Raw genomic sequence first — 12,579 nt, forward strand, 5'->3', positions numbered from 1 at the left:
GTCCAAATCCCTCCATTTTCTAAGATTTCCACCCAACCCCTGGGGTTACTGGGATAGCCATCTAACACGGTCGAAGCAACTACCCCCATTCCGGGAGAGTAAGATTCTCTTGATGCAGTTTGAGATGAACTCCCTGTTGAATAAGTTCTTATAGTTAAAAATAAGAGTAACTAATACAACACTGGAAATCAACTATACTCCAATAAAATAAAATAAAATAAAATACAAGAATAAGACAAAAAAATACTTGTCAAGAGCACCACAATAACCTGTCTGGACTGTTCCTTAGAGGAGCCATATCTATTGCTTCCTATTTTAAAGACTGTAACTTTAAGACAGACTTAACTCATTTTTGAATTAACATTCTCATAATTATACATATATAGAAAACATCTGTGTAAAGGTCGATGTATTCTGGAGGAATTTCAAGTCATAGAAGAGGAATCCATGGCCTATTATACTTATTCAGGCAAATATTTTACAATAACTTACACAGTCTGCACATTCAATTGAGAATTTAAAAGTAATGTATAGTAGAGGGAATTATTATTCTTCATTCCTACCTCAAAAAAGGAACTAATGTAGAACATAAGAGATTGATGCTGAATGATATCATGCATCTTTGCTAAATAAGAGATGTGAGACCAAGATATGAGGGGACAAGAATGACCTTGGAAGAGATGCTGTGAGGAATGTAACAAGGAGTCAAACAGAAATAAATAAAGGGATTGACAGGTAGCACTGATGTGAGCAAGCACAAGTTAACAGTTTCCTGACTTTCTCTCCAGCAGAGTTCAGATAAGCCAGAGACTGTGGGGTACCCAGGTTTAGAGCACACATGCGTAGATCTGCTTACAATCTCTCCAAATCCAGTTATCCCATTTCCTCCTAGAATACCTTGAGATTCTTCTTTATCTATGCTATTAGTATTCAGAGTTAAAGTACTACTATTGATACTAAAGCCAAAAGGAGAAACCGACTTTTCACTTCCAGACATAAAACGACCTGATTTTAGAGAGAACACAGAATCAATGATTTAGAGCAAGAGGTGATAAAATACTGTCCATGGGCCAAATTCGGCTCATGGGCTGTTTCTATAAATAAAGTTTTATTGGATCATTTGGCACACTTATTCATTTATGTTTTGTCTACAGCTGTTTTCACTCTACAGAAGCAGGGCTGAGTAGTTATGAAGGACCATAAGGCCTGCAAGGCCTAAAATATTTACTATCCAGTCTTTCACAGACAGTTGGCCCATCCAGCTTAAAACAATTTTACCTTAATGAGTACCTGCAGCACTTATACACACAAATAGATGGACTAGAGCTATATTAAGCATACTACAAAAAAGGCATTTGGAAATTAAAACTGAACAATTTTATGAACCTCTCATTCAAGACTTAATATATCTTTTAGGTCCCCAAGTTGACAAATTCTGCTGCTTAGTTCTGTAAAACTCAAGAGAAGGACAAGAATAGTTCTATAAAATTACAATACAATTTAAATGGTTAGCAGCTTTAATAATGCAAGGCAGCAGATTCATTTTTAAAAGAGTTTGCCATTTTTAAAAAAAGGCCAAACATATTTAAATCACTGTGGAAAGGGAGTCACTAAGAAGTGACTGGATCCATATTAATTTCTTCTACAGAATTATCAAAACATTCTCTAGGTGAATGCTGCTATCTGGTAGTAAGATTTACGTTCATAAAGAAAGAATCCTTTTGCATTCCACATAAAATCTACCTACTAGCCCTGTTTAGCAACTTCAAAATCCAATGGATAACTATAAGTTACAGAGAATTATTATTGCCTCTATTGGTTATAAGGAAATTTATTGAGGTAAAAGAAGGCAGGAATGCAAATTTTCATTGATAGTTTTTAAGAGATGCTAACCATAAAGTTTATAACCTTCTATCCTCCAGACTTCTAAACTGCTAAGCAAAAATACTTACTAAAATAACTGTTTATTATACTCACGTATGTTTTAGACAGTTCAGATGTACATCTTAGTAGAGCTATATTTATGCATACCATGTACATTTTATAATATAATGAGACCTTAAATGAGCCACTATGCAATATTGTGTTCACTACTTCACATGAATATAGGCTCACAGTTATTATAACTAGTTAATAATTTTTACAATTAAAATTTTTTCAGTTAAAAATTGTTGCTCATCTTTAATAAAGAATACAATCCTTACTTGTGACACTCTTGGTATAGGAAGGTAGGATGCTAAATCAGTACTTTCTACTCTAAAACATGATTCCTAGAACATGTATTAAAGAAACATATCACAAGTTTATACAACACAGGCATACACTAGCTAAAATATAGAGGTTGGTGACATGACCAGATCACAAGTGTACTTTCACTGAAGATATATTTCAAACACATCAGAGCTGTATCTCAAGTAATGAGATGGGATTTTATAAAAGTATATTCACTAACTGAAAGTTTATAAATTCATATAACAGGAGTTCTCCTTGTGGCTAAGCAGAAACAAACACAACTAGTATTCATGAGGATGTGCGTTCAATCCCTAGCCTGGCTCAGTGGGTTAAGAATCTGGTGTTGTCCTGAGCTGTGGTGTAGGTCACAGACAAGGCTTGGATCTGGCATTGCTGTGGCTGTGGCATAGGCCAGTAGCTACAGCTCCAATTCAACCCCTAGCCTGGGAACTTCCATATGCCATGGGTATGGCCCTTAAAAAAAAGCAAAAAAGAAATAAATTTACATAACAAATACCACCAAAGAAATCTTAAGGACACAATCACTCAATTATTGCAATTTAAGATACACATATATGTATGAATTTCTAGTGTTCCAATCTCAACATATTTGGGGAAGGGATATATAGAAGCTGAAATATTTGAAGAACTATCAAAAGTACCTGAAACTATATTTAGAAATAAATAATTATCATTCCAGAATACTTAAGTTTAATTACTTTATAAATATTTAGTATGAACCATCTACTATAAATTGTTCTCTTTTATACATATTAAATATACAATACGGTATAATTTATATACTGATACATAATCACAACCTGAAAATAATATTGTCTTTTATAGCTTAAACTTGAATGTCAGCACTGAGGTAGAAAAGTTAGACTTTTTCTCTAAAACGAGAATGTTCAAGATTAAAATTGACATAAATTAATAAAGCCCTTATACATGCCTTTGAGGAAAAAAAGGAAAGTTCTCTAACCCCAACTGTAGACCTATCCTAAACTACAGACTCTGAAATTTCAGTATAAGGTTCAAATAAAGTGTTAAATTCCAAAAAGCCATGTATGTGAAAGAACAAAACCTAAGTCACACACACTTTCCTTGCCCTGTAGTCTCATTTCAAAACCTATTTTTACCATTGTAGTGGATCTCTTCTATAATAATACAGTTGAATATATCTTTGCTAACAGATGACTAAACTGATCAATTTCCATATCAACCCATGATGGATGATGGCAGAGATCTGCAGCCAGAAAGTCACGGCAATTTGCACTCCAGCTGGACTTGACTGTAACCTTATTACCTCTATAAAAGAAAGAATTGTTGATCAGAGGCATAAGGGATGGACTGTCAAAAGAGCATATAAGAAGAGTCTGAAGCATATGTTAGTTGACATTGTTCATCTAAATGATGCTCAGCTGAAGAGGGTGCACTGATCCAAAGGCTAGCTTCTCCCACTTCTCCACACTATTATATATAAAATTGATAACCAACAAAAACCTATTGTGTAGCACAGGGAAATATACTTAATATCTTATAGTAATCTATAGGGGAAAAGAATCTGGAAAAGAATATATATATATATATACATACACACACACAAACACACACACATATACTAAATCACTTTGCTGTGTACCTGAAACTAACACATTGTAAGTCAACTATACTTCGATAAAAAAATTTTTAAACACTAAAAAATTTTTTTGAAATGTTAAAAAAACCACATCTTTCCTTCCTGTTATAATGACGGTATCAATCTGTTTTGTGCTGATGGCATTTAAGCACTTAAGTCACATAACTAACACTCCCTGTTTTCATTCTAAACTCACCAAACAGGTCCTATTACTATAATTTGGTTTCCTTTATGATATGCCAACATCAAGAGCATGTGTTAATCAGCTGTCTCTAAAGAATGTGTCTTTTCCAGGTAGACTTCTTATACTTGGCATGCTGGTCACTGTCATGAATGTGGATGATAGTACCTAAGAGGCTTCTCAACTGTGAATAAACCACAGCCTATCCTGCAGATCTCACACACTCAATCCCACCGTAATCCTCGTATTCCCACTGGAACTTTTACAAAGCTATTCAAGACAGAAAACAAGTAGAGACATATTCTTACGTGAAGACATACATTAAAGACATTTAAATGTTTGTTAGTTTCAGAGTTCCTGTTGTGGCCTAGAGGTAACAAACCCAACTAGCATCCATGAGGAGTCAGGTTCAATCCCTGGCCCCTCTCAGTGGGTTAAGGATCCAGCATTGCCAAGCTGTGGTGTAGGTTGCAAAAGTGGCTCAGATCTGGTCTTGCTGTGGCTGTGGCGTAGGCTGAAGGCTACAGCTCCGATTCAACCCCCTAGCCTGGGAACTTCCATATACCGTGGGTGCAGCCTTAAAAAGACCAAAAAACCCCAAAGTTTGTTAGTTTCAGTATATAATAATATACTAAAAGTTATTCAAATCTTGATTCTTGATTCTATTTAAGAACAAAGTAATTATTAATGCCTTTTGTTTTATATGTTATCTAGCTAAATGAATCTGTCTGCAATGGGTCTGAATTTCAGGTGACAGCTAACAACAGCCTGCATTAGTCAATTTAGGTGACCAAAGCAGGTTCTCGCTACTTCAAGTCCTCCTCTTGAACTTAGTACTCAGCACTGGCTCTGGTGAGAGGCCATCCCTCTCCTGGAGTCTGTTAGCTGCACTGGCTCTACTAAAACAAAAGCCACCCATGCTTCTACTTAACAATATACAAGAATGTGTTCTTTAAATTAAGAATGCAATCAGGAAAACACTATTATCTATGTTTCAGAAAGTGCATTCATGGCACTCAATCAAATCATACTATTTTTAAAAGACAGTTTATGTATCTTTTGTAGGAAAGCCCAGGTGCTTGCATCAACAGACGGGGAAGGGGGGTATTATGCCTTTTTACTGATGCATCCACTCTGCTGAAGAAACTGGCACAGAAAAAAAGAAAACAGGAGGAGAGTTGTTGGTATCCAACAGAAGTAAAGACCAAAGACTTTTGCTGTCTCCTAGTTCATGAAGATGAAGGCAGTGGGATCCTTGAAACTGTCGTCTCAGCCTAGTAGGCCAAGTAAACAGTTGCTGAACCATACTTACGGATTACTGTCATATACTAGTCCCCTACAATACCTATAATCAGTTTTTTCACTTCTTCAGATTCTTTCAATTTATGCTCTATCATTCTTGAAGTGAGGCAATCAAAACTGGATGCAGGTGTTCCATTTATAACTCCAACTTTTAAAAAACACTCCTGGTTTTCTGTCTGCTGCTAAGCAACAGAATGACATTCTTACTGAGCTACCTAACATGCCCCATCTCACCCCCCATTCTTGATATTTTTTTCCCAAACAAAGAAAAGGTAAACAGCCTCAAACTTCCAACACAATCCAGATTGTTTTAGACAATGTGGAAGACTTCTCTTAAAGTCACTTTTTTATGCAATATGTTAAAAAGTTATCCTAGGCCATCCTTTAGAAGTTGCATAAGTTTGCTAGAACTGTCATGACAAAGTGCCATTGACGAGGTTGCTTAAACAAGAGAAATTTATTTTTTCACAACTCTGGAGGCTAGAATTCTGAGATCAAGGTGTCAGCAGGGTTCATTTTTTGTAAGGCCTCTCCTCTTGGCTTGAAATTGGCCATCTTCTTCCAGTATTTTCATATGGTCTTCCCTCTGTGTGTTTCTGTGTCCTAATCTCCTCTTCTCATAAGGACACCATTCATATTGGATTTGGCCCCACTCTAATTACCTCATTCAATTTTAATTACATCTTCAAAGACCTTATCTCCAAAGACTATCACATTATGAGGCACTGGGGTCAGGACTTCGACACATGAATTTGGGGGAAACACAATTTAGCCCGTGGCACAAATATTTAAGAAGAAGTTGTAGATATATGCCACTTTAGGAGTAAAGGAGAATTGTATCTTCTATCTACTTTCAAATGGTGCAGGAAAAAAAAAATACATACATACAGTAGGGGAATCTACTTTTTATGCAACTTTTCTGTAAGTCTAAAGTTATTTCAAAATAAAAGGTTATTCCTTTTAAGTGTTTAAAAGTGTACTTAATAAGTTAAATTTCCACAGCCCTTCTCTTATGAAAATACATCACCATGTATGGCTGAAGAAGTACCTGCCATGAGTATTTATCATATATAATAAGAATCTTGCAAATAGAGATGAAAAGAATAACTAACACCTACTCTCACTGGACTAGTGTAAAGGATTAAATAATATGCAAAATGTCTAGGATAGCAACCAGAATACATCAGTAAGTTTTCTCAAACTTTGGGACTAAAACTCAGGTCTCCAATATCCTCCAAAGCTTTATTCACTATTTATACAGATTTGCTTTCAAGTCTTATTAAAATGGCATACACACATTTTGTTTATTAATGTAAATTACATAGGTACATAAGATATAATTTAACTACATCATAAATCTGACCTCTCTGAAGATAATATGCTATAATACAGTTAATATTTTATATTACCAACTTTTATTTATTTTATAATTGTGCACCACTTAGGAGAAGAAGGGTAAAAGTACCACTGGATAATCTGTATTCCTTTAGACAACAACAACAACAACCCCTTTCCCAGGAAGTTCTTCTTCTCCCCATACATTTTCTTAGAGCAAACAGAGGCATCTGAAATCAACAGCTGTTCTTTCATTTCAAAACACTTTATAACATCTGAATATTCTGCCAATGAGTATGTAGAAGGTTCAGAGACAAGCCAATCCTCCAAATCTTGTCTCCTCACTCTATTTTCTCTCATCTGCCAACATCATTGAGTGCGGGACTGAAAGGGTGCATGTATGAAAGGGAAAATGGGGTGAGAGAATGCTTTGCTTATGTTACAAGGGAGGTGCTTACAGATGGATACCAATACCAGTGCTGTGGCTTCTGTTTGTTTTAAAAGAGACCAGTTGATTGTGTTGTCTTTTCCCTTTATTCTCTGAGTTACTTAGTGCCCATGTGGAAGTCTAATGCAGATCCCAAGAATAACAAGATAACAGAAGTGATAAAAGACAGGCAGAGAGAACTGAACACAGGGTTGGGAAGCTATGAATGCCTAGGTAGGTTTGTCTCAATTTTGAATTTTGGCATTTATTTTACTAAAATGATATATTTTTTAAAATTTTATTGTAAGTCAACTGTAAATCAATGAAAATCAATGTTATAATTTTTCTATGTACTAAATGTCACAAAAATTGTGTAACATAAATTTATAAATGATTTTATGGAATTTTAGCAGATGAACTAATAAAAACAAATTTTAATAGTAGTTAACATATAGTAAAAACCAAATTTTACTTAATGTAATCATACAATGATTTTGGATCTATGTTTAAGTAACTGAGGGAAGGTAAGCTGATGCTATTTAGACTTGTACACATAGAGGTCTCTGCTCTTGAGATACGAAATTTTCTCAGTCCCTATTAATCACTTTTTTAAAATATATAGTCACATTCTATCAATTTCTTGAGGTAAACTGAAGAAAACTGTGCACTATTTAATGATTCCATGACATGCTAATCATATTAATTTATAACATTTCAAAAGCATCACTTGGGAAATATTTTTATAAAAAAAATCACAGATGTAAGATGCCTAGCAAGTTTATATAATTTCTTGGTTTTTATCCTATTTTTCTTCCTGAAGCTTCACTTAATAATTATCTATGCTACTTTCTTCTTAAAGTTAACTTGAATCAGAAAAATTTTAAATGAGGTATTATCTTGCTTAGAGGATATCAGACCTATTAGCACACAGGACTATAAAATATTAAATACACCAGTAAAAAGCAGGTATGGCATAATTTCAGAATGGACAGGTCTATTTAAGAAAAGCTAGCTAACAATGTTATACCCATATAAATGCTGAGTCATTTCACCACAAACCAATAAAGACATGGGCCAACACTATCTTTAAACAGGCATTCAGTGCCAACAGTCTTCTCATTTTACAAATAAAGAATCTGGGAATGTGAGAGACTATGTGGGTTAACCTAGATCACTACACTAGTCACTGGTAGGGCCAGAACTAGAATCAAAGTCTTCTTTTCAACAAAATAGGTCACTGGTTAAACTCTAGCTAAACATTTTGCCCCAAATCAGGAATACTATATTCAGGCTTACACAGATTAGTTAAAAAAAAACTATGTCAAGAAAAAGATACCTACTCTGAGCTACCAATAAAAAGACTTATAGATATGGTCTTATAGATAAGTTCTATCTAATAGATAATTCTCACTTATTAAAGCTATTTCAGATCAAAGAAAAAGATGTATACTTCACAAATCATTTTGCTAGGATGTCATAATCCTAGCCCCAATCTGATAAAATGGCATGAAAGGGGAAAACACAGCTCAATTTCATTTAAGAAAGCAGATGTAAAAAGTGTTAAGTGTAAACCCTTAAAGAATATCACTATGAACAGGTACTGTGTAGACACTTTACATATGTTAAATCAGTTGATCCTCACAATAACTCTCTGAAAGGCATACTATCATTACCTCCACTTTATAGAAGGGAGAGCTGACGCACAGGGGGTCAAGAAACTTCCTCAAGGTAACATAATTAGTAAATGATACAGCTAGAATCCAAATCCAGGCATTTTGGCTCCAAAGTATTATAAATTAACCTTGCTATATAGTAAGTTAAAACATACAGTAATTACTCCAGGAACATAAAGCCTGCTCAACATAAGTCATTATATTAAGAAATAAGAGAAGAAAAAAGATCAGTATGATAATGAAGGCTTAAGAAACTTTAACTACAATACACATTTTGGGGGGGGGGTCTTTTTTTTTTTTTTTTTTTTTTGCCTTTTCTAGGGCCACTTCCTGTGGCATATGGAGGTTTCCAGGCTAGGGGCCTAATCGGAGCTGTAGACACTGGCCTACGCCAGAGCCACAGTTAACTCGGGATCCGAGCCGTGTCTGCAACCTACACCACAGCTCATGGCAACGTAGATCCTTAACCCACTGAGCAAGGCCGGGATCGAACCGCAACCTCATGGTTCCTAGTCGGATTCGTTAACCACTGTGCTACGATGGGAACTCCTATAATACACATTTTTAAATAAAATATTCTTAATCAAATGAGAATGATAAAGACTACACACCAGAAAGAAAATCAAGTAACATATAAAGTTAGTAAGTTACATAAGGAGTTGTCTGTTTAGTTCAATAATGAAGTCCCAGAGCCTAGAACAGTGCCAACATATAACAGGCATGCAAATATTTGTCATATAAATAGTTTTTAAAATTAAACATTAAAAACATTCCCTCTATATTAAAAATGACTAGTATACCTATTGTGACTCTATTATTCTACATTATTTATGAAGTTCTACTTAATGTAGCAACATTTTAAATACTGGAAAAGAAATAGTATATTAATTTCCAGATTTTATATAACTGTATCATTAGAAAGCCCAAAAGACATAAGTAAAGTTATTAGATCAACTATAAACATTCAATACAGTGAGCAGATACAAGATAAATATAAAAAGAACTAATTTTCCTTTATACTAACAATAACATATTAAAATTAAATAGAAGAAAATAGTACCTGAGATTATAAAATACTAGGGATAAAGTTAACCAGAAAGATATAAAACGTAAGTAAAGAAAACGGTAACATGCTCTTGGATGTAAAACAAGACCTGCATGAACAGATAAGAAGCCTTATTAAAGAGCAAAATGAAATATAAAAAGGCACTGAAAAATATATCTGGAAGAATAACACACAAGGATTTTTTAAGTTTAAAAAAATAGGTGACTTTCCCTACCACATGATAAAACACATTACAAAACTGCTATAATAATATTATTACTACTGTTATTAGCAGCTAATATTTATTGAGAGTTTACTAAGTGTTAGGCACCCTCTAAGTGACTTACATGTAATGAATTCTCACAATGACTCTATGAGATCTGTATTTTTATTATCTACATTTTAGATATGAGGAAACAGAAATAATGAGAGGCTGAATACTTGCCCAAGGACACATTAAGACAGGTGAGGAAGCAACTGGTACACCATTTTGGAAAAGTAATGTGGTGATCTTATTCATTTATTTAAATATTTACTGAACGCTCAATCTTTACTAAGTTCTCTACTAGATACCAGGAACATGGTCACAAAAAAGACAAGGCTCCTACCTTCATGAAACATATTCCAGGGTAAGGTGACAGATAATAGCAAGAAAACAAATAAGATAATTTTGGAGTGATGAGTCGCTCAAAAGAAAATGCACTGGGTGATATGACAGAACAAACTAGAAGTGGGGGGGGGGTCTACCTGTTATCAATGTCTAATAAGACATCTCTGAAAAAAAATATATATATATAAAGTTGGACACTGAGCTGACAAGAAGGCAGCCATGTAATGAGCTGCAAGGATAGCCCAGACAGGCAGAAGAGAAAAAGTCATGAGCTGGGACCAGATCAGAATGATCAATGAATAGAAAGAAGGCCAACATGACTGGAGCAGAGGAAATAAGCATAGCGCAGTAAGTGGGTATTCCTACAGGGGCTCAGGCACTCTTTGACCCAGCAGTACCACCTACAGAACTCTGTCCTGTAGCAATTAACAGCAGGTACATATAAAACTGTGCAAGAGAATGTTATGGCTAGATTTTTGTAAAAGAAAAACAGCTGAAAACACCTAAATGTTGATCATTTGGTAAACAGTTGAGTAGATTATGGTAAAACATGAGCTACACAGTTAGAGTCAGGTGGTATATGTGACAATCTGATAAGCTATCCAAGAGATATGTGAATAAAGCAAGGAGATAAATAAATATTACATGACTCCATTTTTAAAAATGAGACTCCTAAAATATGTTTTAGGAATTTTATCCAGGACCCATGTCTGGTCCTGGATAAATTCCACTTTGCTTCCTCCTACTCTAAGCAAATGTCTTTCTCCATACTTTCCTCCTTTCTCTTTCTCTAATTCCTTTTGGCTCACCTCAGCCCATTGATTGTTTCTTCACCTAGAAACATAAACAGCACTGCAAAAATTTTCAGAGCACAGAAGATAACATTTTCTTAACATGGAAAAAACAAAAAAACAAAAAAAAAACCCAAAACATAGCAGGCTAATTCTGAAATGACTGAATCAGCTCTAATGATTTTAGAATGCTCAGATGGCATAATATTCTTAATCTATTTAAAAATCAGAAATCACGTTATTATGAGCAATTATATGCACCTAAATATTCAGTTAGCTAATACACTAGCAAAGGTGTAAATCTTACCTCTACTTTTGTTCGATAGAGAATGAGTCGTTTAAGGCCGCATAATTTGGCAATGTGGTTGAAAGCCTGAGGTGGTAGTTTATCACAGGATGAGAGATTTAAGTCCTGTAGATTTGGACACATCTCAGAAATAATCTCCAAGCAAGTTTCATTAAGGAAATGGCTGCAAGATAATTCAAGGCGTACTAATTCAGATCCACAGACCTTCAGAAACCTGTAAAAACAATGTTCCATGTCAATTTTGTAAAACTAAAAGATATTTTTTGCAAGTACTTTGGAATTACAGAAACTCAAAGCAGACACTTTCAGAAGAATGGATTGCTTTTAGGGAAAATACAAAACTCGTTTCACTTAAATTCTCATTTACCGAATGCTGAAACAGGTATTGTTCCACTGGGGAAAAAGAATCATCCTGAGAAGATAAAATGCATTCACATAAAAAGTCAGCTAATGCTAGGTGGAAAATTAAGAAAGCAGAGGGTGTATTTCTTCTACTTACCTGTAATTCTCATCTGAGTTGGCAGAACCAAGAAACAAAACAAAAAAAAACTCTAAAACTCTTGGATGAGATTTTCTGCTCAACAGTATACACTCAGTAATGGATGATTTACTTTGAACGTGGCACCAAAGTGACAGCTTCAAATAAATGATCTCGGAACAAATCAGACCAGCTTCTTCTCAACTCAGAACATTTCCGGATTGGTTTAACTGTGTTGTTATGATATGTTTCTTGTAACTATTACTATTTAGCACCTAGACTGAGGTTGAAATTAATACAAGATATTTGACTTCAGCTTCCCATGAAATACACAGAAACTCTTCAATGTGGAGGACACAAAATCCCTTATCAGAGTAGGAATAACAATATTTATCTTCACTACAGGACAGATGGGGGAAAACAGTCCCATCCACAGTTATCATCTGATAATAAAAGTAAAAGGTGAGTCTGGGACTGTTACAATCCCTGAAACCTGATCATCTAACAAAGCAAACCCTTAAACAAATGCACCACACATTCCTGTCCAGGTCTCCTGACA

The 12,579-nt window shown here is 34.7% G+C and overlaps 1 protein-coding gene across 6 annotated transcripts in view; it reads right to left on the reverse strand.

The window, feature by feature from the left end:
- Positions 1-12,579, reverse strand: part of FBXL4 (F-box and leucine rich repeat protein 4) — a 64,324-nt gene that overhangs the window by 10,639 nt on the left and 41,106 nt on the right. For all 6 annotated transcript variants that reach the window (XM_013992716.2, XM_013992715.2, XM_005659322.3 and 3 more), the window contains 1 exon segment: positions 11,543-11,756. In XM_013992716.2, coding sequence (XP_013848170.1) covers positions 11,543-11,756 — 214 coding nt within the window.

This window comes from Sus scrofa, chromosome 1, assembly GCF_000003025.6.
Source record: "Sus scrofa isolate TJ Tabasco breed Duroc chromosome 1, Sscrofa11.1, whole genome shotgun sequence".
Classification (NCBI taxonomy): Eukaryota; Metazoa; Chordata; class Mammalia; order Artiodactyla; family Suidae; genus Sus; species Sus scrofa.